Source organism: Bos grunniens, chromosome 22 (assembly GCF_055505025.1).
Source record: "Bos grunniens cultivar Pamir isolate PY7600 chromosome 22, Bosgru_T2T1.0, whole genome shotgun sequence".
Taxonomy (NCBI): domain Eukaryota; kingdom Metazoa; phylum Chordata; class Mammalia; order Artiodactyla; family Bovidae; genus Bos; species Bos grunniens.
In genome coordinates, this window is record NC_141186.1 from 48,099,978 (window position 1) to 48,126,078 (window position 26,101).

At 53.6% G+C, this 26,101-nt stretch overlaps 1 protein-coding gene across 3 annotated transcripts; it reads left to right on the forward strand.

The window, feature by feature from the left end:
* The first annotated feature begins 454 nt into the window (after positions 1–454).
* On the forward strand, positions 455–24,119 carry TKT (transketolase). Of its 3 annotated transcripts, XM_086367531.1 has the most exons (15): positions 7,400–7,465; positions 8,371–8,485; positions 9,188–10,399; positions 11,206–11,319; positions 11,975–12,072; positions 15,961–16,152; positions 17,612–17,730; positions 19,056–19,249; positions 19,517–19,681; positions 20,821–20,977; positions 21,098–21,228; positions 21,845–21,928; positions 22,037–22,130; positions 22,729–22,851; positions 23,830–24,119. In XM_086367531.1, exons 3-15 carry the CDS (start codon positions 10,256–10,258, stop codon positions 24,003–24,005), a joined length of 1,791 nt encoding a protein of 596 aa, XP_086223657.1. In that variant the 5' UTR covers positions 7,400–7,465; positions 8,371–8,485; positions 9,188–10,255; the 3' UTR covers positions 24,006–24,119. The 3 variants fall into 3 exon arrangements, with proteins under 3 accessions (XP_086223656.1, XP_086223657.1, XP_086223658.1); XM_086367530.1 differs by lacking the exons at positions 7,400–7,465; positions 8,371–8,485 and adding an exon at positions 455–694 and having other exon boundaries at positions 10,282–10,399; XM_086367532.1 differs by lacking the exon at positions 8,371–8,485 and having other exon boundaries at positions 7,401–7,465.
* Positions 24,120–26,101: the final 1,982 nt, after the last annotated feature.

A 26,101-nucleotide genomic window follows, 5' to 3' on the forward strand; every position in this document is an offset into this window, starting at 1 on the left:
TTGACCTTGCCAGTTTCAATTTGCTCATTTTTAAAAACGGGATTACCAGTGAAACCTCCCCTGTCAGTTTCGCTCAGGGCTATTATGGGGAGGGAGGAGATCTGTCTGCAGGGAGGATTCGAATCCACAGGAGAATTCTGGACCGGGCCTAGAACCTGGAGTTATGATCACATTATTTGTGTGTGTGGTTAATCCCGGCAGGGCAGTGCCGCTTGACTCAGGAGCCTGGCAGCTCGAAGCTGCCCAGCAGATTTCGGGGAGAAGGAAAGAGGAACCGAGAGGCGAGGCGGGTGGACAGCATCGGGTCGGATCGCTAGACGCTCAGGCTCCCGGCGGCCTCAGTTTCCCTATCAGCGCTGGAGGGCTGGGCGGAGCTGCCTGCGCAGGTCCGGGGGCGGGGCAGGGCGCTGGGGCGGGGCAACCTGGGGTGATGCCGGCGCCCCGCCCCGCGGGCGGCTCCGGGGATTCTTAACGCGCCGGCGAGCGGCCTCAGGCCTCCGCCGCTGCTTGCATCTCTGCGGCCCTACGTTTTAGCTTTCCCGTCTGCGTCCTCTGCCTCGCCACCCGCCCGTTCGCCTGGCTGCGCCATGGAGGCCTACCATAAGCCTGATCAGCAGAAGCTGCAGGCCCTGAAGGACACGGCCAACCGCCTGCGTATCAGCTCCATCCAAGCCACCACGGCGGCCGGATCGGGGTGAGTTGGGACGCTGGGCGGCGGCGCCGGCGTGCGGGCACGTCGGCTCCGTGTGGCGCTGCACAGTGCCACCACGGAGGAGGCGCCAGGGCTGGGGGTGGGGGGCGCGGTCTCACGGTGGAGTGCGCGCCTGGGAGGTTCTGACCGGAGGATCCGACCGGAGGATCCTTCCTCCGCGCCGGTCCTCCGCCTGGCTTCCGTCCGCTGGGGCCCGGCTCTCTGAGCGCCTTAGGCCGGCTCGGCCCCTCCTTCCCCTCCGCTCTAAGGCGCAAGAGACGCGGCTCGGCACTGCGGAAACCTCTCGGCCGCCGTGCCCGGAGAGCCACCATTAGCGCGCTCTCGCCGAGAGCCAGGCCCTGTGCTTGGGATCTGCACACGCGGCCCCTGGACCCTTTACCCCCTGGTAATTGATAACCTTCCACCCACACGTGAGGAAACCGAGGCTCCGAGTTTGTCAATTGGCCGGGATCGGGCGCAGCGAGAGCTGGAATTTGAACCGGCTCTGCCCGAGACGAGAGCGCCTGTTTTAATACCTCATCTTGCTGGGAAGCCTGGGGCCCTGCCCTTGTCCCTACCTCAAACTACCCGTCCCTGTTGCCACCTCACATTCCTGTTAAGAATCAAATTCCTAAAAAAAAAAAAAAGAATCGAATTCCTGCCACCTTGGGTGTTGAGCGAGAGTGCTGCGACTCCAGGGGAGTAAGGGTGAGGAGGGAGGTGGCCACGTGGATGCAGAGCCGTTGCATACCTTGTGAACTGAAGGTCTTAAGTGAGATCTCCTCTGGGGCGGGGACAGGAGGAGGGGATGGGCTGGAGGAAGGGAGGTTTGAAAGGCTTAGAGAACCGAGAACCAAGTCTCAGGGCTTGCGGTGAACATGCAGGGCCAGCCTCCACATGCATTTTCCCCAAGACAGGCCCATCCCCCAACGCTCTTTCCCGCCAGCCCTTGTGGCTCAGAGGCGGAGAAAGGCTGCTGTCCATCTCAGGGAGCCTTCTCTGAAGGTGGCCAGTTGGCAGGGACAGTAATGATAATCGGTCACTGTGTAGCTGGAGGCGTCCGCTGGGGTACTTAAGAAAGTCAACCAGTGAGTCACTTCAGAGCCTGTTTCCTCCTCTGTAAAATGGGAACAATAGTAGCTCCTACACAACTCTGTGGTTTCCAGGATTCCAGCCCTTTTGGGGCTTGGGACCAGGCTGCCCAGACAGCATTTCATGATTGGTTCATGAAATAATTTTGAAGTCTGGGTGGGGGATGGTTTCCAGGGACCTTCCCAGATTAAGTCTGTAGAACAAAGACAAGATTCTACCTTCTGGCTAATTTCATACAGGATATATATATATTTTAATTGAAGGATAATTGCTTTACAAAATTTTGTTCTCTATCAAGCCTCAACATAAATCAGCCATCAGTTCAGTTGCTCAGTTGTGTCTGACTCTCTGTGACCCCATTACCACGGCACACCAGGCCTCCCTGTCCATCACCAACTCCGGGGGTTTACCCAAACTCATGTCCATTGAGTCGGTGATGCCATCCAACCATCTCATCCTCTGTCATCCCCTTCTCCTCCTGCCCTCAGTCCTTCCCAGCACCAGGGTCTTTTCAAATGAGTCAGCTCTTTGCATCAGGTGGCCAAAGTATTGGAGTTTCAGCTTTAGCATCAGTCCTTCCAATGAACACCCAGGACTGATCTCCTTTAGGATGGACTGGTTGGATCTCCTTGCAGTCCAAGGGACTCTCAAGAGTCTTCTCCAAGACCACAGTTCAACAAAAGCATCGATTCTTTGGCGCTCAGCTTTCTTTATAGTCCAACTCTCACATCCATACATGACCAATGGAAAAACCATAGCCTTGACTAGACGGACCTTTGTTGACAAAGCAACGTCTCTGCTTTTTAATACGCTATCTAGGTTGGTCATAACTTTCCTTCCAAGGAGTAAGTGTCTTTTAATTTCATGGCTGCAATCACCATCTGCAGTGATTTTGGAACCCAGAAAAATAAAGTCAGCCACTGTTTCCACTGTTTCCCCATCTATTTGCATTGAAGTGATGGGACCCGATGCCATAGGTATACATATATCCCTTCCTGTTTGACCCTCCCTCCCATCTGCCTCCCCATCCCACCCCTCTAGGTTGATACAGAGCCCCTGTTTGAGTTTCCTGAGCTATACAGGAAATTCCCATTGGCTATCTATTTTACATGTGGTAATGTAAGTTTCCATGTTACTCTTTCCATACATCTCACCCTCTCCTAGGAAATGTTTTTAGTGAGTAAATCCTAAGCTCCAGTGAGGGGCTCATGTTACCAGGAAGACTTCTTGGACAGGTTGGAAGCACCAGGCCAGAGAATGGAGAGAAACTGGAAAGGGTGGAGACCAGGCTCAGTGATGGGCATCTCAGGCATTTGAAGCTACTTGCAAAGAAATGAAACAAATATTTACAACTTGAGGTGGGGGGCTCCCAAAGGGAGAGGGTGTGTCTAGTGGGACTCCTGCCTGGGTCTTTGTTAGATAGTTAAACTCTGATTTCTACAAGGAAAAGATAACTGGATTTGGCAACTGAGTTACAGGCAGGTTTATATTGTAATGCCTGAAGGAGGAACTCACTGAACTCAAAGTGTCCATTTACAAAGAGAAAAAAAGTGAAAGATACAGTGATTCCTGGGAGTTGTGAGCAAACCTAAAAGATTCAGGAAAGAAGTACTTAGAGAAACATGCCTCAAGACAAAAAAAAAAAAAGAAATACTTAGAAAACTGAATTTTCAGAAGGAAGTAACATTACTATGTAACCTCTGTCAAAAGAGATTTTGAAAGGCATGTGCCAAGAGTTGTGTGTGCAAAAAAAAAAAAAAACCCCAATAAAGGAAGCCTTGAACAGGCCTCCAAGATGTTTGTTTTGAGGCAGTTCCTCATGAGTGGATGAGCTTTGCAAAGTGAAGGTGCAGCTTTGAGGCCTTGCTGCTGCTGCTAAGTCGCTTTAGTCGTGTCCGACTCTGTGCGACCTCATAGACGGCAGCCCACCAGGCTCCCCCATCCCTGGGCGCTGTGCAGTCATGGTCAAGGTGACCATCCTGCCAGGCTGTCTCCTTCCTAGGGAAGCTTACATCCCTGGTGATGCAAACAGCACTCTGACCAAAAGTCTTTTCATGGTCACTGCACATGCTGGATTGATAGTGGGTCAGTGAGGACCATGGGGTCCTGATATCTTGGTAGCTTTCCCCTTTGTCTGCCATCACTGGGCAAGTGACAGTGAACCTCCCCAGGCCTGGTAAGTGTGGACACTGGCCTCTGTGTCGTGGAGCTGAGGGACGGCCTGCATAGAGGACTCATTGTGCAGCAGCCAAGGCTGCTCCAGGTCACCTCGCTCTCCCTCCATGTGCTGCAGGAGCTGTGGCAGCCGTGGCAAGGGTCCAACTCACCCAGTCTTTAAAAGATGGTACTCAGGGACTTCCCTGGTGGTCCAGTGGATAAGACATAGAGCTCCCAATGCAGGGAAACTGGGTTCGATCCCTCGTCAGGGAACTAGATCCCACATGCTGCAAAAAAGACCTGATGCAGCGCCCCCCCACCCTCCACCAAAAAAAGGTGACACTCAGTGGCCTTGTCAGAGGGGTCCTGACTGCTAAGGCTCTTGGTGGAGATTTCGTAGTTCTCACCAACCACGCTAGACTCACAGTATCCAAACAGTGCTAAGTATTATCTGAGGACGCCATTAGAGTCAGACCTGAATCTGAAGGCTCAGGCTGTGCTTAGAGGTCCCCAGGGCTCTGACCCACAGTGTTGGGCTGGGTACTCCGGAACAGAAGGTCTGGCCAGGCCTGGCTGGTGGGCACAGAGAGACAAGAATCTCACCGTAGCTGTGTGCTGAGTGACTGTGCCTCTGTTGAAAAGACCCTGTTCCGTCTGAGGCCTCAGTTTCCCCATCTCTAAAGAAGTTCACAGCTAGGTGGTTTTCAAGCTGGGTTTCTTGAGAGCAGGGCCGGGGGACCAGAATGAGTGAGCTCTGGGGTCCTGCCACCACCTGTTGTGGGTTTCATGTCCTGAGGAGTGTCCCTGTGACCTTAAAGTGGCTGAAAGTGAGTGCATCCTTGCCACCCAGCTCTGGTGATTAGGGACTTGGAGTGCTCAGAGGGCCCCTGTGGGCCCAGCCTATCTCGGCAGAGAACTGCTGCCCAGGCCTTCTCCAACTGGTCTGTCTTCACCCCAGCTCGGCCCTGACTGAGGCAAGAACAAGCCTGTTGGGATTACCCCAGCAGCAAGCAGTATGTCCCAACTCCCTGCGAGGACACCTGGCTGTCGTGCAGCGACTCTGTTCTCTGCCCCTGAGCTCAGCAGCGCTGGTGGGAAGTGCTTCCTGAAGCTGAGAACCCGGTGCACCTAGTTAGGGTCTCCTGGCTTCCCGTGAGCTGATGACACTGTGGCCCCTGGGCCACCTCTCTCTGACCCCTCCCTGGACTTGGCCTCTGTAGGTGGGTCTGTTGTCTCTAGAGCCCAGTCCCACAGCACCAGCAACTCCCTTATTGTGCACAGGACCCAGCTGCCTGCCCTGGATGCTGGGTCCTTCTGCCGACTCTTCTGCAGTACTTTTTCCCTGAGCAGTGAGGTCAAGTCCACTCCACGATGTGGGCTTGCAGGATCTGGTAGCATGTGGAGCTGGCTGATGGGAGCCTGCACTGTTTGACCTCCTTGCTCAGAAGTCAGTTGCACCCATGGCCTTGGCTGTAATCTCTAAGGACTGCACAACTGGGTAAGGGAGTGTGGCCTCTCCAGAACTTCCTCATCTGGGCCCTGAGCACCTTCTTCCTTTTAAACACCACCCTTTTACAGCTCTAGTGAGGTATAATTTTCATCTCATGGCATTCTTAGTGTACGGTTCAGTGGCTTCTAGTAGATTTAATGTATTGACAGTGAGTTATTAATGCAGTGAGTTTTAGTGAACTTACCACTTCCCATTTTAACTCTTCTGGATATTTCATATAAATGGGGTCCTACAGAATGAGGTCTTTGAGGGTCTGGCTTTTTTCACTTAGCACAATGTTTGGAAGGTCGTTATGTTGTAGCAGGTAGTGAACGTACTTTGTTTTTATTGCTGGATAGTCAGGTGTTTGGATAAACTACATTTTGTTTATCTGTTCATTCTTACTCTTAGCATTTTGCTTTTCTCCTGGCTCTTCTGATGGTAGACTGCAACCTTGGGCAAGGCACTTCCTTTCTGTGGACCTCAGTGGTCTTACCCTCAAATGAGGAGGTTAGATTTCATATCTGATATTTTTAGAGCTAGGATTTTACTGAGTAGTTGCCATTTTTTTATGCACTGTGCCAGGCTCTTTACACACAAAAACTACCTCATTCAGATTCTGCTATATCTCCATTTTACACGGAGGAAACTGAGGCTCAGAGAGTTCACATCCCTGGGGTCTTAGAGCCTTGGCACATTTATTTGTGCACCGTTTGTGCCAGATGCTCTTCAGGCCCGAGGCTACTACAGTGAAAAGGCTCAATCTGAGGTGTGGAGGCAGGCTTCTCGGGCAGGAGCCACCCTTCATGGTTCCTGGAACAGGAAGAACAAGGATGGCTTCTAAGGTTTGCTTCTGCCTTGGCATCCTAGGATTCCCTCCTGAGTTGTTGTTTTTTTTAACATATGCCTAAAAAAAGTATAACTGATGTACATATTATAAATAATGAGCCTGGTAGAATACCTTCCACCAGGCCTAAGAACGAGGATATTACAGGGCTTTAGAACCTACTGGGTGTCTTTCCCTCCTCATAGAAAGAGGGTTCCCCCAAGAAAGAGCTATACCCTGAGTTTTGCATTTTATTATTTTCCTTTTAGTATAAGTTCATAAATAGTATGGTCTTCCCTGGTAGAGATCTGTCTGCAGTGAGCTTTGTTCACGTGTCGTATTTGTGAGATTTTATTGAGATTGCTGCATAGTGTTCCAGAAATATGTTGTCATCAAATACCTTCTCGATAGACATGAAGGTAGCTTTCAGATCTGATCATTGCACGTTTCACTGTGGATGTGGTCTTAGAAGTGGAGATGCTGGGCCTTAGGGAATGTGCATTTATAGCTGTTGATTTGGTCTTTTTAATAGTTAAAAGATTACTTAGATTTTTCTCTCTTCCTGAGTCAGTTTTGGTGAATCATTTTCTCCTAGACATTTTCCTGTTTCCAAATGTATTTGTATCAGGTTGTTTGGAGCATTTTATCATCTGTTCTTGTGCCCTTCCCTCCACTTCTAATAGCACCCTTTCCTTTTTCTGGATCCTGCCTTAACAGAAGTTAGCTAAACCTTTCATCTTTTTTTTCTTTTCCGAAGAGCTGACTGTTGGCTTTGATTTTTAAAAATCGTACATTTGCTTCATATTTGATAAATTTCTGTTTTTATCTTTCTACTGTCTTTGAGCTCAGTGCATTTTTTAACTTTTTAGGTTGGATCTTCACTGTTGGGTTTTCAACTCACATTTCTTACTTTTTCCTTCAGGAACTTAGTTTTTTGTTCATAACAGATTATTTTTCTTCCTGTTTTGAGGCATGAGAGAGGCTGTGGCCGTGCCCACCGCCCTGGTTTGTTCAATTTTTTGAGGTCTTGAGGTATGTGTCGGGCAGGGAGGAGGGCCATCATGGCATCTGGCAGTATTACCTCTTGATAATGGAGCGGAGCCCGGCCAGAGGGCTGAGGGATCTTCTCTGCATTTTTTCTGTAGGAAAACCTGTGAGCAGGCAGAGAGTGCTGAATGGAAGGGGGAAGAGAGAAGGGAACATCTAGAAGGTGTGTCTTTCCCTGGGGTGGGTGGAGAGGGCTTTGGGAGACTTACTTAGGCCCAGCTCCCTCACACCACCTTCATAGCCTGAGCTAATTGGGAATAAGTAGACAGGTTTTAGAACAACCTTGTAACTCCCATGCATCACAAAGAGTTGCTTAGCAGATAAAGTTCCCTGCAGCTGCCCACCCTGTCCCAGCCCTTCCCCATTTCTGCTGCTGCTGCTAAGTTGCTTCAGTCATGTCCGACTCTGGGCAACCCCATGGACTGCAGCCTACTGGGCTCCTCCGTTCTTGGGATTTTCCAGGCAAGAGTACTGGAGTGGGGTGCTCTCGCCTTCTCCATCTCTAGCCAGTTTGTATTCATAGATGTGTCCTGAGCAACATGGGAGGTAGGCCCCCTCAACCATAGTTGTCCCCCCAGGGCAGGCTGCAGTTGCTGGGGAAACACAGGTCTTCGGGCCCCAGAGTCTGTACACTGGAGTTCCTCTACTAAGTTGAGCCTAAAAGTCTCCCATGAGTTTGGCAGGGCCCCATCTCAGTCCACAGCTTTCTTCCCTCCTGCCTGCCCCGTGGTCAGCAGAGGGTCTCAGTCCCAGCCTGCTGATGAGTGGGGGCGCTGTTGAAGACCAGAGCATGGCATCTGGTCTTCCAGCAGATGCTGATGGTGACCTGGGCACTTTGAGTTCACTGTCTTAGTTCTTTGACTGTGGATGTCCCCACGTAGCATCCCATTTACAAGTGAGGAAGCTGAGCCTCATGGGGCTGAAGCACAAGCTGAAGCCACACAGCCGCAGTGGCCCATATCCCCACTGTGGGACACATCTCGGGGAATTCCTTGAAAGCTCTGGGGTGGGGGTGGGCAGACGCCTGGACCCTAAGCACCCCTTACTCTGTATGTTTTTATTTGGCAGATATGAAGGTAGGGCCAGCAGTGTGTCCATCATGCAGGCTTTCTTCTTTGTGATCCCATGGACTTAACCTGTCAGACTCCTCTGTCCATGGAATTCTCCAGGCAAGAGTACTGGAGTGAGTTGCCATTTCCTTCTCCATTTCCTGATTTGGTGGTGACTATATAGGCACATAGATCTGAACTAAACGCTTAGAATGACCGAACTAACACTTAGAATGAATGCATTTTATAGTGTGTAAACTAAATTTCAATAAAATTGATTTTAAAAAAGGGATCTTCCCGACCCAGGGATTGAACCCAGGTCTCCTGCATTGCAGGCAGATTCTTTACCAACTGAGCTACTAGGGAAGCCTGGTTAAAATCAAGTACTTTTCAGTTTTTGGTTTGTCTTCATGGATGACCTCCCTCCCTCCATGTCAGCTTTGCCCAGGCGGGCATGCCTTTGCCATGCACAGAAGGTGCTTTTGCCAGGCCTTTATCCCTGGAGCCCCTTCCTGGAAACCACTGATGGGCAGGAGAGGCTGAGCCCTGTCCTGTGCCTGCCTTCTGTCTCTTGGAGCAGTTTGGCCTGCTGTCCACCCGCATCCTTCCCCCACTGTTCTCCTCACAGGATCTTGACTTTTGAAAGAGGGTTCCTCAGGGATGAGGCTGCTCTCGGAGGGCGGGGAAGGCAGGAGGTCAGCCTGGCCGGTGTTGACTAGGGTGTCCGTCTGTCCCCCCTTGCCCCACTGAATTCTGTGCTAGGGACAAGGGAAGCTGGGTTCCTGCCAGGCAGGGAAGAGGTTTCTCGTTCACATTTCCTCACCTCCCTCTTTCAGGTCTAGTGTCTTTCCCCATGACCCAGGAGTTCGTAGAAGTGGTTAAGTATAAGACAACTGTGTGCTGGGGATGTGGCTACTAAACCAGCATGGACAGTTCTGGGTTTCTCTACTAATGTGTCTGCTCTGGGAGTGACTCACCCCTAACCCGTGCGGGGAGCCGGCTGCAGGGAGGAGGGAGGCCCACGTGAACTCCAGATGGTGCATGTGCCCTTGGGTTTGGCAGTGGGCATGTTGCAGTGTGGAGGGGGCAGCTGGGAGACACGTGCCCTGAGGCTGACTTTGTAATCAGACTGTGGACCAGAGGGCTTCAGGAATTATAGCATGTCCTGCCAGGAACCCTGGGGGCTGGGACTGAATCAACGAAGTGGGTCCTGAGAAACCTGAATAAGTCTCATCTCTAAGATGTACTGTCTCTAGCTAAGTCCTCTGCCTGGTCGCCATTCAAGTAAGTATACGGTGAATAGAATGAGAGCCTAATAAGGGCAGCCCCCTTGACCCCACCAGGAAGGACAGGCTCTTGGCTACTGTCGGCCCCACCCCAGGTCTTGTCTCAGGCAGAGGAATTTTTATTTTTATTTTTTTAGGATTGTATCCTTTGTAGAAGACAAGAGATTGCTTTTGCCTTTTCAGTTCTGTACAAAAGCATGGTTTCTGGTGCTATACCAGCCCTCAGAATGCCCATTAAAAGGCTGCTGAGTAGCCCAGTGATGCTCTTGGAGAGCCTAAAGCCCCGGTTGCCAGATTACCCACCCTATGGGTGGAGTCTACTGGAAGTCTCAGTCCATTAACCTCTGACTATGGCCATTGGGGCCCTGGATCTGTGAGGGCCATGGAGGCCAAGTTGCCCTGACAGGTGGGCAGAGTCCTGGGCAGTCCCACTGGGATTTAGCTCAATGGTCCTAGAGGGGCTACCACAGTCTCCTGGGCCCCTCCTCCTCCATGTCTCTGAGGGTGCAACCCCCATGCAGCCCTCCCAGGGCCCAGATCACGTGGCTCCTTGACACCTGCACCCCCAGCGCTCAGGCGTGGTGAGCCCTGAGGCCAGGGGTCTGGGCCGTGACCCACATGTGCATGTCTCTCCTGGGCCACAGCCACCCCACGTCATGCTGCAGCGCTGCTGAGATCATGGCTGTCCTCTTCTTCCACACCATGCGCTACAAGGCCCTGGATCCCCGGAACCCTCACAACGACCGCTTTGTTCTCTCCAAGGTAGGAGGCCAGCCCCCCACCCTTCACGTGGGCCTGGGTGGGCCCTGCAACGGCGAGAAGGAGACCTGCCTCCCTGATGTAAGCCCAGCTTTTTGCCACCCTTCCTCACCCCAGGCTCCTTCTCCACCTGCCCCACCCGGCCCGGCCCCCTCTTGCTCTGTACTGACCCTGCTGGTAAAGTTTAAGAAATAAATGACTGAATTAGTAAGAGAGAATGGAAATGATCTTGGGAGTTCCACTCCTCTTTGGTGTTGACTGGCAGGACTGGAGTCCAGGTCTGGGGTACAGCTTGGTGGCTTTCTGCACCCGTCTCTGCTGGGCCAATACCCAGGCCATGCTCACTCCCTCAGGAGTGGGGGTGCCCTGCAACAGTTTGGGATGGGGAGCCCTGATCGCCCCCCCGACCCCACGCACCACGTGAGAGCCACAGCCGCAAGCCATGCCACGAACACCCCAAATCCACCAATACCCAGGCCTGGCTCCGTGGTCTTTGGTCTCTCGAGGCAGGCATGAGAGCTTAGAAGTCTGTCCAAGTCGGCTCACATGCCAGAACCCAGGGATTAGGGTGACCGGCTGCCTGCTGGGGTTTTGGCCTCCGCAGCCTCACAGCTGTGTTCCGCCTGCACCTGTCCTAGACTCCGCTCGGCCTTGACTGTGGGAACCTCGGGCTAGAGAAGGATGAAGGGAGGGGAAGTGGCCTTTGCTTGCGTCCTTCTCTGAAAGGGATATCCTGGCCGGCAGGCTCGGCCAGGCCACGGCGGGAACAGCTCCTCATCTGACCTCTCCCCATGGTCCGTCCCCTGCAGGGCCATGCGGCACCCATCCTGTATGCCGTCTGGGCTGAAGCTGGCTTCCTGCCGGAGTCAGAGCTGCTGAATCTGAGGAAGATCAGCTCCGACTTGGACGGGCACCCTGTCCCGGTAAGTCCACCTCACCAGGAGCCCTGCAGGCCTCTGCCTCCATTTCCTATTTCTCAAGGCTTGTGGGAAGAGGGACTGAGGAACTGAGGATGTTAGAGAGCAGAGGAAGAAGTGGGTGCTTGGGCAACACTGTTTACCCCAAGCTTATGCTGAAGTCTGAGGCCTTTAAAGCCCCAACCTAGGGTGCTCTGGGCTGACTGCCAGGAGGGCCTTTCCCCAGCACCAAATACCAGCTTCCCTTCCCCGCTGGGCCTCCTTGGCCATGTAGACATGGCTTGGGAGATGAGGTGCACTAAGGGGGTGGCAGCCGGATACTGGTGATATCCAAGGAAGGGGCCCAGTGTGTTCCTTAGAGGGTACCATGAAAACTGTCACATCCCATCGGGGCCAGCCACTAACGCTAAATATTCAGTTTTGTCCTGAGTTCTCCCACCCGCTTCACAAGGTGGGCTCTTTTACAGGTGAGGGAACAGATTCAGTCCATGGCCTGAGGTCACACAGCTCCCTGTGGACTGAGCTGGTATTTGAACCACACCCACAATTACTGCTGCAGGGAGAGTGGGAAATCATGCCCCCTGGGTCTGGGTGGGGCAAGGATCCTGGGAGGCACTTCCAGGAAACATTGCCTGTGGTAACTGAAGCCCTGTCATGACAGAAACAAGCTTTCACCGATGTGGCCACTGGCTCCCTGGGCCAGGGCCTTGGAGCCGCTTGCGGGATGGCCTACACAGGCAAATACTTCGACAAAGCCAGGTAATGTGCCCACTCCCCAACCCCACCCACAGTGGTTTGGTGGGTGGTCCTGGGGGCCCTGTTTCACTCTCCGCCCCCAAGCACCTCCTTGCCTGACGCAGACTAAGTAGAAACTGTGTAATTAACTGTGCATGCATGGTGTGAGGCTAGTACCAGGGCTAGCCTCCTTTTAAGATGAAGAAATCGGCTCAGAGGAATGAAGGGGTGTGCCCACACTCCCTGGAGAGTGGCCAGCAGGGCCCGCTTTGCGTCTAAGGCTGCATGCTCTTTGGCCAGAATGCTTTGACTCGTGAGTTTCCTTGTTGCCCTCTTGAGCCCAGCTCCTGGAGCCCGGAAGTTTTAGGAGGCCCCATCCCACAATGCCTGACTGGGTGCCACAAACCTAGGCCTGAGCCACTTAGCCTTACCTCAGGAAAGGAGTAGATGGTGTGCTCTGGGGAATTCTGGGCCTCCCTGAGCCCCACCTGTCAGTCAGGGAAGCAATGAAGCCTGGAGAGGTTGGTCCGTAGGGAGTGAGCAGCCTGGTCAGAGCTTTGCTGCTCTAGCACCCGGGCAGTTTGGGGGAGATGCCCCTTGAGGCAGGTTTCAGCCACAAGGCTGTCCACCATGGCCTGCAGACAAGTCTCTGCTGTGGAGGGGAGGAATGTTGGCTACAGGCTGTCAAGGTGGTTTCTGCATTCCTTTACCCTTTGGGGCTCTGTACTCTGCTCAGAGCTTTCTAGGGTTTCACCTTGATAAGCCCCATGGGCTGGGTGGTGACATGCGCACAGCTGTCCCTCCACACAGATGAGGAAACAGAAGTAAGATGTTTGCCTTGTGGTGGAGGCAGCCTTTTGAACCCAGGGTGTGCATCCAGAGTCCGTATTCAGGGTCCCTAAGGCTGCTCTGAGGTGCCCGAGGGAAGCACAGGAGAGTCAGGGGGCCCTGCGAGTGGGAAGCTTCCCAGAGGAGAGGCTGAGGGAGCCTGGCCTGCAGGTGGCAGGTGGCTGCAGGGAGCCTGACTGGATGCTGCACCTCAGTGAGCATCTACTTTTTCAGGGGAAGCTGCTGAGACAGTTTTCTCCAGGAGGTAGACTGGGGCTCTGAGGTCTTCCAGACTCAGGCCGGTGTCAACTGACTGCACAGCCTCCTTGGCTGGGCTCTGGGGCCAGGCTCAGCCACACCCAGACGTGATGCACTGTGAAGTGAAGAAGGTCGCAAAGAATGGGATGTGTGTTTAAGAGTATTTTATTTGGCTCAGAACCAGAGTTGTGAGTTTATTCTCTACAGTTGGCTGAAATAATTGCTCGTGAAGGGTCATTTCCTGACCCTTAACATAATGGGAGAAGCCAGTGTAGGGAGAAGGGGTTTAGCGTGGTTCTCGGCAGCCAGGGTTGGCTAAGGCTGAGGGGTCGAGGGAATGATCAGGCTGTGCCAGCTGCCAGGGTTCCTGATAGAGCAGATCCAGCCTCCAGTCCAGTCTGTGCAGCCAGCAGCCGGGGAGCACATATCTAGCTGGCTCTTTCCCATTTCTCCCTCTCTCTCTTTTTTTGGCTGCACTCTGCAGCTTGTGGGATCTTAGTTCCCTGACCAGGCATCAAACCTGGGGCCCCGGGCAATGAGACGGTGGAGTCCTGACTACTGGCTCACCAGGGAATTTCCCCATTTCTCTTTTAAATAATTTTGGGGGGGGATTATAAAATACGTACTAATCTGAAACACAGGAATGCATTAAAAAGAAATGAACATTTTCCCTATTCTTAACCCCCTACCCCCATTTCAACCTTCTTAACAACAATGCATTCTATTCCCTCCGTGTTACTGTGAGAAGGAACTTACAGATTCATCATCCTAGTATTTATACACTTTCACCTAATGCTTTCTGGGAAAATCTGAACATTTCCTCACGCATCATGCACTGTCAAGAGCTAGTTTTAATGCCCATTCTGTTTCATGGGGATGCTATAACGCGTTTAGACAGTCATTTGTTGTTGGATATTTGGGGTGGTTTCCCAACTCCTGCAACAAATATTGGCCCTCTCATTAGGGTTTCTTCATGGTCGTTCAGGACTGTGGGTATTTGCAACTTCCTCCCCAAATCTAACAGCTTTAGGCAATACACAGCCTCAGGGTTAGCCCCAGCTTCTGCTGGGCACCCTTTTCTCCTTTCCAGTCTAGTGTCTCCCCAGGCTGCCCTCCTGACCTGAATCTGAGGTTGTGCTGTGACTCCACTCTTGGCCCCAGTTCAGCTTCCTTGGAAGTGGGTGTGGAGTTGGGAGGGTCACTGATCGTCTTCCCTGGAATCCCTTTCTGGAGAAGTCAAGTTCCCTGCTGGCCTCTCTGCTCAGCCCCATCAGACTGGTCATTTAGGGGAGCGGCTGTGCAGGACCCCCTGTTCCTGGTGGAGGAACCAGTGGCCTGGCCCACTGGAGGCTGCAGAAGGGAAGATACAGGCCTGAAAGGGCATGGAGAGGATGAAGGAACTCTCTGTGACCTGGAGGCCTGCAGTGGTGCTGAGTCATGCTGACAGCACCAAGGCTGGCCCCGCCTCTTCTCCAGCTCCTCCTGCCTTGGCCCTGCAACAGGGAGGCATGGAGGCCCGACTCGCTCAGCAGCAGGCAGGCTGTGTCCTCTCTGACCCATCCAGGCATCAGCCTCACTTCCTGGTTTCACACAGTTGACACTGAGCAGGCGAGTAGGGGGTCTCCACATCCTGGCGCTCCTTCTGCTACATGCAAATCCTAGTCAGCAAGGACTGGGCAGTCAGGCCCAGGTTTGAATCCCCACTCAGCTGCCCAGCTGATCTTGACAAGTCCCTCAGCCTTTGAGCCTGTTTCCTTATCTGTGTGTGTTTTTTTGGAATAACAACTGCACTTACCTTATTGTGGGGCTTACCTTCATAAGGGGCTTCCCTTGTGGCTCAGCTGGGAAAGAATGCACCTGCAAAGCGGGAGACCTGGGTTCGATCCCTAGGTTGGGAAGAGGAGAAGGGAAAGGCTACCCACTCCAGTATTCTGGCCTGGAGAATTCCATGGATTGTATAGTCCACAGGGTGGCAAAGACTCGGACACGACTGAGTGACTTTCACTTTACCTTCTTGAGAGGGTTACTCAGTGCTAAGCACAGTTAAGGGGTGGGAGGTGGGGTCAAGGTCTCTGGGTTGCTCTCCCTGCCTCCAGCCTCACTCTTGGCTCCACCCTCCCCAGAGAAGGTGGAAATATTTCTATTTCTGGGTAATTTATCCCAACCTCATTGCCCTTTATACTGTGTCATACTGCCTTTGGAAAATCATGGCTACCTGGGTTGAGGGCAGGAGATGGCCCCTGGAGGGGCAGAAAGCCTAAGCCCAGCTCTAGTCTTGAGCAAAAACCAGTCCCAGAATCTTGGGAGAAGCCCATCCTGGGAGGCAGCTGCCCCCAACGGTGATCTTGGCCTTTAAGCCCCTTGGGAGTGCTCATCTTCACCTGAAGCCTGCCTCTAGAGTGCTGCCTGGTGTGCATCACAGGGGGCCTCTCCAGCCCACCTCCTCTGAGCAGAAGGTCTCCTGTCCCTCTGGCCTGCCCAGTGAGTCCCAGGGCTCCCCCAGCAGTCCTGGTTCAGGTTGGGGTAGAGAGAGGCGGATGCACCCCTGTAGTGGGTGGCTCCCACCCAGTGTGAGTAGTTAGCCCCCATGAATCTCACTGTTTTCTTCATGCCCTAACAACTCCTGATTGTCTGGATCTTATCGGCCAGATGGCTGTCTGGAGCTCTTTTCTTGGCAGCCAGTACTACTTTCTGGAGCTCCTGACAGTTTCCATCGCAGCCCTTTCCTCACTGGGTGTGGACTTGGGTTTGGCACAGCCGTTGCATGTCCCAGAGGGAGAGGCCAGGGGCACAGGGACAGCCTCTAACCCGCTCCCCCATCCACAGCTACCGGGTCTATTGCATGCTGGGAGACGGGGAGCTGTCAGAGGGCTCCGTGTGGGAGGCCATGGCCTTCGCCAGCATCTACAAGCTGGACAACCTTGTCGCCATCCTTGACATCAACCGCCTGGGCCAGAGTGACCCTGCCCCGCTGCAGCACCAGATGGACATCTACCAGAAGCGCTGCGAGGCCTTCGGGTACGTATGGGCCAGTGACCTGAGGACCCTCATAGCGAAGGAGACCTCTTATGCCAGGAGCTTTGTAGGTGCAGGGGCTGAGCTGGAGGTTAAGCCGCATTTTGATGCAGCCTCCCTTCAGGGTTTGACTCACTTGGCATTTGGGCTTAAAGGGGCCGCCTTGGCCAGTGCCACGGGTTTGTGGGCTGAGACGCAGCTCTGAGTTCCTGTATTTGCACATTGGTGTGATGGTTCTCAGAGCTTCCACGTGATGCAATCTCATACATCCTCACTTTGTTCTTCAGTGAGAAGGCAGGAGGTGCACAGTGTAGACCGGGTTCACTCAGTACATCAGTCCACTGGTCACCTACGACCAGCCAGCCTGGGGAGGAGGAGCGGGCCCTTCTCCTAGGGAAATGGGAGATAAGATTTCCAGATCTCTCCCCTTGGCCTCAGAGTCACCTATTACAAAGCAAGGAGGTCTGTCTGGGTGGGTGGCATCCAGAGGGGCCCCCACCTTGATGTCCTTCCCCTGCCCCAGGTACCAGCTGCTCTGCAGTTGGGCTCTGAGGGCCCTGGGCCTCTAAGGCCACCCTTCAGAGATGAACTGATGGCCAGGGAAGGTGGAGGTGGAGTTGCAGTACCCGGTCACATAGATACAGGGCTGTTACCTCTTTTGTGACCTTATAGAGGGAGAAAATGTAGAGAGGAAAGATTTCTCTGGATGAAGGAAGAAACAGAGCCACAAAATGCCTCAGGGACACACCTCCCGAAAACCACATGGACCTGGGGACTTAGAGAATAACCCTGGCAGTGTCCTTGGGTCTGTGTCTATAACCTTGTGACTATGGAACCAGATTCCTTAAGTCCTGGCTCCATCACTTAACTTGCTTTTGTGACCTTGGGCAGGTTGCTCCACCTTCAGTATCTCAGTTTACTTGTCTATAAAATGGGGACAACAACAGGCTTAAGTGGGTTGACAGGTGCTCGGCTCAGTAAGTGTGAGCTGCCACTTCTATTACTATTAATCTGCCAAAAAGAATTCCAGAAAGGACTGGCTGAAAGGGAAAGTTTCCTTCTGGATGTTTGACAACATAGCTTGTTTTATACAAGTTTCTAACACTGCATCCAGCAGCCATGGAAAGGTCAGCTTAAAAAATTCATCAAAAATCTAGTAGTAGATTCCAAACTCAGCGCATTGTCCCAAGAGCAGCTTTCAGTAGGAAATGAATAGCTCAGGAATGAAAGACAATAAGTACACCAGGCTTTGTGTTACTTAGGAGAGAGGAGGAAGGTCTGTCCAAAGGCAAACAAGAGGAAGTAAAACAATGTGAAAAGAGAAAATTAAACCCAAATTGGAAACAGGCAGGTTTGAGCCATCCCAGCTCCTCCAGGTCCTTTCATGCAGTGGAAGGAGGGCAGGCCTTTCCCTGGACCCTTGTCAGGGCCCTTGCCCCTCATACCCTCTCTCTGTTCCCAGTTGGAACGCTGTCATCGTAGATGGGCACAGCGTGGAGGAACTGTGCAAGGCCTTCGGGCAGGTGAAGAACCAGCCAACAGCCGTCATTGCCAAGACCTTCAAGGGCCGAGGCATCACAGGTCTGTACGTGAGCCTTCCACCCCTGCCCTGCCCGGGACTGGGCCCTGCAGCTGACTTTAGAGCTGGAGGTTTTGGGGGGTACCACTGAAGAGCCTGCCCCTTGATTGCTCAGTGGAGTGTACCCAGTCTGGGGAAGGAGGTGCAGGAGACTCGGTGGGCAGGGTGGCTGAGCTGGGATTTAGGACCCTGGCCTATGGGGGTCATGTATAGGCAGGAGGACTTTGAGAGGCCTCTGGGTAAGGAGAAAGGACACTCTCTGGCTGGCATTTGCAGAGCGAACTTGGCAGCTCCAGCTGTCTGCCCTGAGCCGAAGGGCTGAGGCAGGGAGCCCCAGGAGAGCTTGGGGAGACCTAGATTCTCCCCTCAGAGGTGGGCAGGGTACCCCTCATGCAATGGAAAAGGGATTCCAGAGGCTTGTGCAGGTGGGTTGCCCAGGAGGGTCTGGAAGATAGTTCCTGAGCTGAGCCTGAGAGCTCTGCAGGCATTAAGTCCCTCCCTAGCACCCAACCATGGGTTCCAGACCCTTGTTTGGGGCTAGGATGGCCATTGCCGATTGTAAAGAAGGGAAGATGGGACTAGAAGTGGCCAGGAACTTGACTACGGAGTCTGGCATTAAGAGAGCTAACTGCAGACCCTGGGCTGGTTTCATGCATTGTGCCCAGATGGCCCCCTGCCCACCAGGGGTCACATCCCTCTCTGCCTGTGTGGACTTGGGGCAGATGAGGACATTTCACTGGAATCTGGGGAGAGGTGTGCAGCCCTCTGAGCCTCTGGGATACTGTCGCAGCCTCAGTGCTGCTGACACTCACCCTTAGGTGTTACCACTACGGCTCCTGGGGGCGGCCTGAGTCCTTGGCTCTCCCTGGGCTGTGGTGACATCTGAGGTGACTGAGAGGAGAGGGGTACTAAGCCTCACTGGCTCTCCCACACAGCAAGGCACCATGGCAGGGGGTGACTTTTGGCAGTGCTGACCCTGCCCTGGTCCTCAGCTTCCCTCCCAACTTCTTCAACAGAGTGTGATTTCTGCAGCAGACCCCATTCTCTGCAAGCTTGGGGTGGGAAGGTGACGCAGAGAACGGGTTGGGCCAGCATGCCAGCAACATTCGTCTAGCCACACATGCCCCCTCCCACTGGAAGCTCCTAGAGGCCTGGGCTGCCACTCAGTAGGGGCCTGCAGTTGAGCACTGGTCAACACAGTCCTCTCCTTACCCTCTGTGGTGGTGGCCTGCCCTCACATGGAGGGCCGGGCCCCCCAAGCAGCTTCCTGGTCCCCTGGGAGCTGTCACCTTACCTGTCCCTCTCTCCTCCAACGTTGTACCTGTAGGGATAGAAGATAAGGAGTCTTGGCATGGGAAGCCCCTCCCCAAAAATATGGCCGATCAGATCATCCAGGAAATCTCCGGTCAGATCCAGAGCAAGAAGAAGATCCTGGCGACCCCCCCAGAGGAGGACGCCCCCTCAGTGGACATCACCAACATCCGAATGCCCACCCCGCCCAACTACAAAGTTGGGGACAAGGTACCCAGTTGAGCCTCCAATTTTCTGGACTGACTAGGCTGGAGTGGCAACAGTACTCATTTCCGGAGAGTGGGCCCAGGAGAGAGAAGAGAGGTTAGTTCAGGGAGAGGAGGAACCCTGAGATGTTGCTCCTGGAGTTATTTACTTTTCTGTCCCTATATTTTATCCCTTTTCTCCCTGGTGGAAGCTGTGGCCCAGGGGCTGAGCAGGGCTCCAGGCCTCATGCCTCCTAAGGTGCTCAGCCTACCCACTCTTTCCTCCCCACAGATAGCTACCCGCAAGGCCTACGGACAGGCCCTGGCCAAGCTGGGTCATGCCAGCAACCGCATCATTGCCCTGGATGGGGACACCAAGAACTCCACCTTCTCAGAACTCTTCAAAAAGGAGCACCCGGACCGTTTCATTGAGTGTTACATTGCTGAGCAGAACATGGTAGGTAGAGCTGGGGTCTGTGGGGTGTGGGGGCAGGGCCGAAGCTATATCGGCATGCTGGTCCTTGACCCAGCATGGACCCATGACCTCAAGTGACTGGTGGGCGAGGGGTGATGTGACACCCAAGGGCTGGGTGAGTGGAAACGGGATGCTGCATGCCAGCCAGGCATTCTGCTGGATGGGCTTTCTCTCGGGGTAAAGGGCTCTGCGGATGGAAGGGCAGGCACAGCCAGGAGGCTGGTAGTTTTAGCAAAGGCTATTGAACTCTTATGCACAAGGCCCTGGCCCTTGCCACCCTGCAGGATACAGAGATGAGACAGTTTGGTGGACCGCTACCATGTGCATGGTTGTATTCACAAGTCCATGTCAGGAACTGTGGTTGTTAAATAAGGAACAATGTTTTGTCCAGTTTTACAAAATATTCGCTCCTTTCTGCAGAGGAGCCCTGCAGGGCCTGCAGGCCCCTAGGAGCTGGGAGCTTCCGCCCCCTGGTGGCCACTTGGCTCTATTGCACCCAACATTCTTCCTCTTAATACCTGAACTGGAAGTTGTCTCTGGCTTCTGGCCTTGGCAGCTGGAAGATCCAGATTAAACTAGTGGGGTGTGGAGAGGGTGTGGGCTGGGGAGGCCCCAGGTGTGCTGGGGAAGGAGGGCTCATGTCAGCTGGTGGATTTCATAACTATGGAGGTGGTGCCAATTTGGAACTGATGCCTGCACTCAGTGCTACTAGGCCAGGATTTGGGGCCTGGAGTTTACGGAGCTTAGGGGTGCAAGGGCTTGTCTTTGCAGAGGCCTTGGGGAAACAGGGAGATGGTGTAGGGGGGGGCGGCTTGCATGGGCCTGGGAGGGATGAACCATCCATGCCCCAGCTGACTAGCTTCTCTGTGAAAGGCTTTGCTTACTGCTAGAAAAGTATTCCCCAGGAGGGTGATTTTTTTTAAGAGAAATGGTTATATCAGTTCAAAGGAGTCTGGAAACAGACTGGAGTTCCTAGGTGCACCAGATCACTTGCATGAGAGGAGGAGAATTAACAGTTAGTAGGAGGACAAAACACTCACCTCCCAGGAGGTGGCCCTGAGAGGTCCTGGGCTTCCTGGCCACCTCTCCCTCGGCGCTGACTCCATCTGCTCTGTCCCCAGGTGAGCATCGCCGTGGGCTGTGCCACACGCGACAGGACGGTACCCTTCTGCAGCACCTTCGCAGCCTTCTTTACACGGGCCTTCGACCAGATTCGCATGGCAGCCATCTCCGAGAGCAACATCAACCTCTGCGGCTCCCACTGCGGCGTGTCCATTGGTGAGTAGAGCTGGGGTGCTTACACCTGTGACGTCCTCAGACTTCTGGAGCAGGGTGTAGGGCCAGGATTCCATTACATGCATGGGGTCTTACATTGACATATCCTTTCCCACACCCTAGGAGAAGACGGGCCCTCCCAGATGGCCCTGGAAGATCTGGCCATGTTTCGGTCTATCCCCACATCAACTGTCTTTTACCCAAGTGATGGGGTGGCTACGGAGAAGGCAGTAGAATTAGCAGCCAATACAAAGGTGGGTCATGTGACTTCTTTCTTCAGCTGCAGCTAGTCCTTCCCTAGAGAAACAGGAGGGGAGGCCAGCATGCCAGCCCAGAGCTGCTCATTTGCTGCCTCAGAATGGGTATCTTCTGAGTTTGCACTGGTGGTGTAGCTTGGAGGAGTTAGACCAGGAAAAATGAAATACACACCACCCTTCCTGCTATGTGACAGACATTGCTAATTGATCATTGCGCTCTTTGCCCATTTGAGCATCCCAGCAGCTCCTGGGATACTGCAATCCAGCTCCCTGCCTCCATTCTGGAAGTTGAGGCTTATCTGCCCTCCCTGAGTTGGATTCTCCAAAACAGAATGAACTGAGTCCTGACCAAGAGCCACCTGCTGTTGACCAGACAGCCCCCACATGGTTCTCGTCCTCTGTCTGAGGACAGGGACTGAGGCACAGCACTTGGGTAGGGGCAGCCCTTCCTGGAAGCTAGTCTACCTGATAGAGACTCTTCTATCTGGGACTTGGGGCTGGCTCTCACACAAGAGGAGTATTTGGAGAGGCACATGCTGCAGAGGAAAGACTCCTGCCCTTGAGATTAGATGTCCTACATCCTGAAATCCTTCGTTATTCTGTTTCATTCCAGGGTATCTGCTTCATCCGGACCAGCCGCCCAGAAAATGCCATCATCTACAACAACAATGAAGATTTCCAAATCGGACAAGCCAAGGTCAGTTGCAGTTTATGCGCCAGTGAGACCCCGTAGAGTGAACCCAAGGTCGGGACCCACCCCAGGCCACCAGTTTCTGAGCCTCACTGGCCCCCATGTTGCCCCCAGGTGGTCCTGAAGAACAAGGATGACCAGGTGACTGTGATTGGTGCCGGGGTGACCCTGCACGAGGCTTTGGCAGCTGCTGACCTGCTGAAGAGAGGTAAGGAAGGTGGGACCTGCAAAGTCTTAGACAGGGCACTGACTGCAGACCAGGTCTTGGGGGTGAGGAAGAATCTCATCTAATTAAATGATGAGAATATTAATAAAAGCCAGACTTGGAGCCCTTATTGTGTGCCCAGCATGGTGACTAGATCAGAAGCCCTGGGGCCTGACCACAGGACTTAAATCTACTTAGCTGGCCTTTAAGTATGTTATTCAGCATCACTGTGCCTTACCTTACCTCAGGGCAGACTCTTGGAATGTCCCTCTGGCTTCCTCTTTAGCTTGAAAAGCATCTTTGATGGAGTTTCCTGACACTCCAAATGCCAACATCCTGCAGCCCAGGGCAGGAGGGGAGAGGGGGGGTGCTCCTCATCTTCCTGGAGACCAGTTGCTCCCAAATCAGGCCAGGCAGGCTCCCAGGTGGAGGGGTGGGTGGCAGAGGACATGGCATCACAGGTCAACAGAGGAGGGGGTGAGCTATTAGGGGTGGGTAGCTACGTGACGGGCTCCCTCCCCGGGCGCTCATCCAAGGCCCTAAAGGGCAGACCCACAGCACCCAGCTCCTTTGCCTAACCCCTCTTCTTCTCCCCTCACAGAGAAGATCAACATTCGCGTGTTGGATCCTTTCACCATCAAGCCCCTGGATAAGAAGCTCATTCTTGACAGTGCCCGTGCTACCAAGGGCAGGATCCTCACTGTGGAGGACCACTACTATGAAGGTGAGAGAGCTAGGGGCATACGGCTGGACATCCAGCCCCAGGAGGGCAGCTGCAGCCCAGGAAACCCAGAGCAGCTGGCACTTGGTTTCCTATTAGACCTCAGGCTGGGGTTGTGGACCAGTGAACTCAATGGCTGGAATGGCTCCTTGGGTCCCTGCCCGATCCAGGAAACCTACAAGGGTTCCAGCCTTGCTGAGAGCACATGGTGGTTATGTCCCTGAAGTTCTTGAAAGTTAAGGCTGTTGGGGAGAATCGAGCTGCGAAAGCGACACAAATATCAGACTTGTGTGTGTGTGTTTGCTTAGTTGCTTCAGTTGTGTCTGAGTCCGCGAACCCATGGACTGTAGCCCACCAGACTCCTCTGTTGATGGGGTTCTCCGGGCAGAAATACTGGAGTGGGTTGCCATTTCCTCCTTCAGGGGATCTTCCCATCCTGACCCAGGTATCGAACCTGGGTCTTCTGCATTGTAGGCAGATTCTTTACCACTGAGCCACCTGGAGAAGGGAATGCCAATCCACTCCAGTATTCTTGCCTGAAGAATTCAATGGACAGAGGAGCCTGGCGAGCTGCAGTCCCTGGGGTTGCAAAGAGTCGGACATGACTGAGTGACTAACACACATCTGGGAAGCTTTTATCAGTTCTTCACAAGGCCATCCTCTACACGCCATTCCTCCCCTGGGGAAGAGATAGGCTTAGACCCTGAAGTCAAGTGCATACGTTCAATGGTTGATGCCCAGAGAATGGTGTTAAAAGTGATTCAGAGGCCATATTTGGGCTTATGGGGAAAAAAAAGTGCTGTGATTGGTGACATCTGGTCTGGTTACAGGCGTGGGGCAGGGTGGAGTATATGCCCTTCCCACATCCTTAGGAAAGGGAATAAACGCAGACTGATTCGGGGCTGGGGGCACCTAGGGGTGGTCTGCCCACCACTCCCCCTGAGGCTGCATCCCCTTACTCACCTCCTTTCCTTTGTCCAGGTGGCATAGGTGAGGCAGTGGCCTCTGCAGTTGTGGGAGAGCCTGGTGTCACTGTCACCCGCCTGGCAGTCAGCCAGGTGCCCAGAAGCGGGAAACCAGCAGAGCTGCTGAAGATGTTTGGCATTGACAGGGATGCCATCGCGCAGGCCGTGCGGGGCCTGGTGACCAGGGCCTAGGGAGGGTGTGGGTATGGTGTGGCAGTGAGTTCTACACATTCCTGAGATCCTGGCAAAGGTGCTCAAAAGATGTACTGAGAAGAGTCATAAAATATATGTTTTGAGAAAAATGAATTGGCTCCTGAAATGTTTCTTCTTGGATGTGAATGCAGCCGGTGCTGGTTCCGAGGAAGAAGGCTAGAGGGAAAGGTGGGGAGCTTGGTGCACTTGGGAGGTTCTGGACCACGACCTGGGGAGGCCCCTCATCTGCCCCCCACTGTCAGCGCTGTTGCTACCTCTCAGGCACCACCTTCCAGCCCAGAGGCAGAAAGCCTCAGCCTCGGCTGGCTTTACAATCTAAGCCCTGTCAACCCCAGAGAAGCAGAGGGATACAGGGCAGCTCCTGGGGAAGAAGGTGCTTCTCAGGTTGGCATCAGAACTGCAAGTGGCAGAAAAAAACAAAAAGCTCTCCCCCAGCACCGCAGACCAGCTCTCCTCAATTCCAAGTGTGCAGAACTCCCTTCAACTTGTGAAAATGCCTTGCCTCTGGGGCCAGGGACTCTACTGTCCAGGAGCTTCTGTGCAGGCCTGAGCTCCCAGGACCACCGCTGATTTCTCCCTTGCTCCCTGGGCTCAGCTGGGGTAGTCCTTGTTGTGCTTAGCCACGCTGTCATGCCCAACTCTTTGCGACCTTTTTGGGCTGTAGCTCACTAGGCTACTCTGTCCATGGCGTTTTTCAGGCAAGAATACTGGAGTGGGTTGCCATTTCCTCCTCCAGGGAGTCTTCCCAACCCAGAGATTGAACCCTCGTCTCCTTGTTGCCTTTGCAGGCAGATTCTTTATCTGCTGAGCCATCAGGGAAGTCCTTGCTTATAACCAAATGTATAGAATCTTATTCTGACCTAGAACAAACTGATGCCAGGGAAAGAGGGCTGGGTACTCCTAGCCACTGGCGGGGTTCCCAGGAAATCCGTAGAGTCTTCGGGGAGATGAGACATTCGCAGGCATGTCCATTTGTCCACCTAACAATTTGGACAGTATGAACCAAGTCACTCACATTTAGCAAGCTGCTGCTCACAGGTACTCAGCCAGGTTTGGCTGGGCCAGGGGCTGTGTGCCTACCTTTGATACCAATTCCAGAGGGTGCCAGGAAGAGCAGGGGTAGAGAAGAGCCCTGGGCCAGGGCTTGTCTGCCTGCTGGCACCAACTAGAGGTGACTTAAAACACTAGAAGAAGCCAAAGTCAGGGTGAATACCAGGGAGGCTGGCACCAGGCACCATAGGAAGCCCACATGGGTAGAGGGAGGAGGGGAACAGACAAGCCCTCTCTTCTTGCCTGCCCAATGGGGTGGGGGAAGAAGATAGTTCTCAGCCAGAACTCTGGACCCTGATGTAACCATGGTGCCCCTTTTATTGAATATAAACCATAGAAGAAAAGTAAGGAAATCCATGGTAGTCTGCAAAGCCGAGCCTGGGGACAGGGAGCTAGAGGGGTGGGTGCCACCTGGCGGTCATCCCTGGTATTGTGATGCTTGGAATGGCTCCCCAAGGTAGGGCTGAAAATGGGAGTGGGGCAGCGGTTGTCCCAGGACTGGGGCAGCAGCCAGTCAGGAAGGGTGAGGAGTGGGGAGTGAAGGTGATACGGCCTAACACCTGCAAGCCAGCGCTTTATGTGTACATATCTATGTGGCATTTGCAAGGGATTATCCCCATCTTTCAGAAGACAACTGAGACTCAAATGAGACAGCAGTTACCCCAGCACAGTAAAGGGCAGAGCTGGGATTGGAAGCTACATCTCTCTGACTCCAGAAGCCCCGACATCTGTACCCTACTACCCCTCGGCCCCCTTGGAGAAGGGTCTTGGGTCCTCCTGCAGGACTATGACCGTGGGGAATGTGGAGGGAGTAGCCTGAAGCTCAGATTCTGTCATCTGTCAGCAAAGCCACCTGTGGTCCTTGGGGCCTAAGGCCCATGCAGAGAAGTTTCCAGAAGCAAACGATGAGACTTTCCTGGTGGTCCAGTAGTTAAGAATCAGCCTGCCAGTGCAAGGGACACAGGTTCAATCCCTGGCCTGAGAAGATCCCACATGCTTTGGACCCACTAAGCCCACGCACCACT

Excerpts from the sequence above, each read along its gene's own strand:
- TKT (XM_086367530.1), top strand. The coding sequence starts at position 588 with ATGGAGGCCTACCATAAGCCTGATCAGCAGAAGCTGCAGGCCCTGAAG. Across the intron at positions 12,073-15,960 it reads AAATACTTCGACAAAGCCAG|CTACCGGGTCTATTGCATGC; the intron begins GTAATGTGCCCA and ends CCCCATCCACAG. Across the intron at positions 17,731-19,055 it reads CAAGGGCCGAGGCATCACAG|GGATAGAAGATAAGGAGTCT; the intron begins GTCTGTACGTGA and ends TTGTACCTGTAG.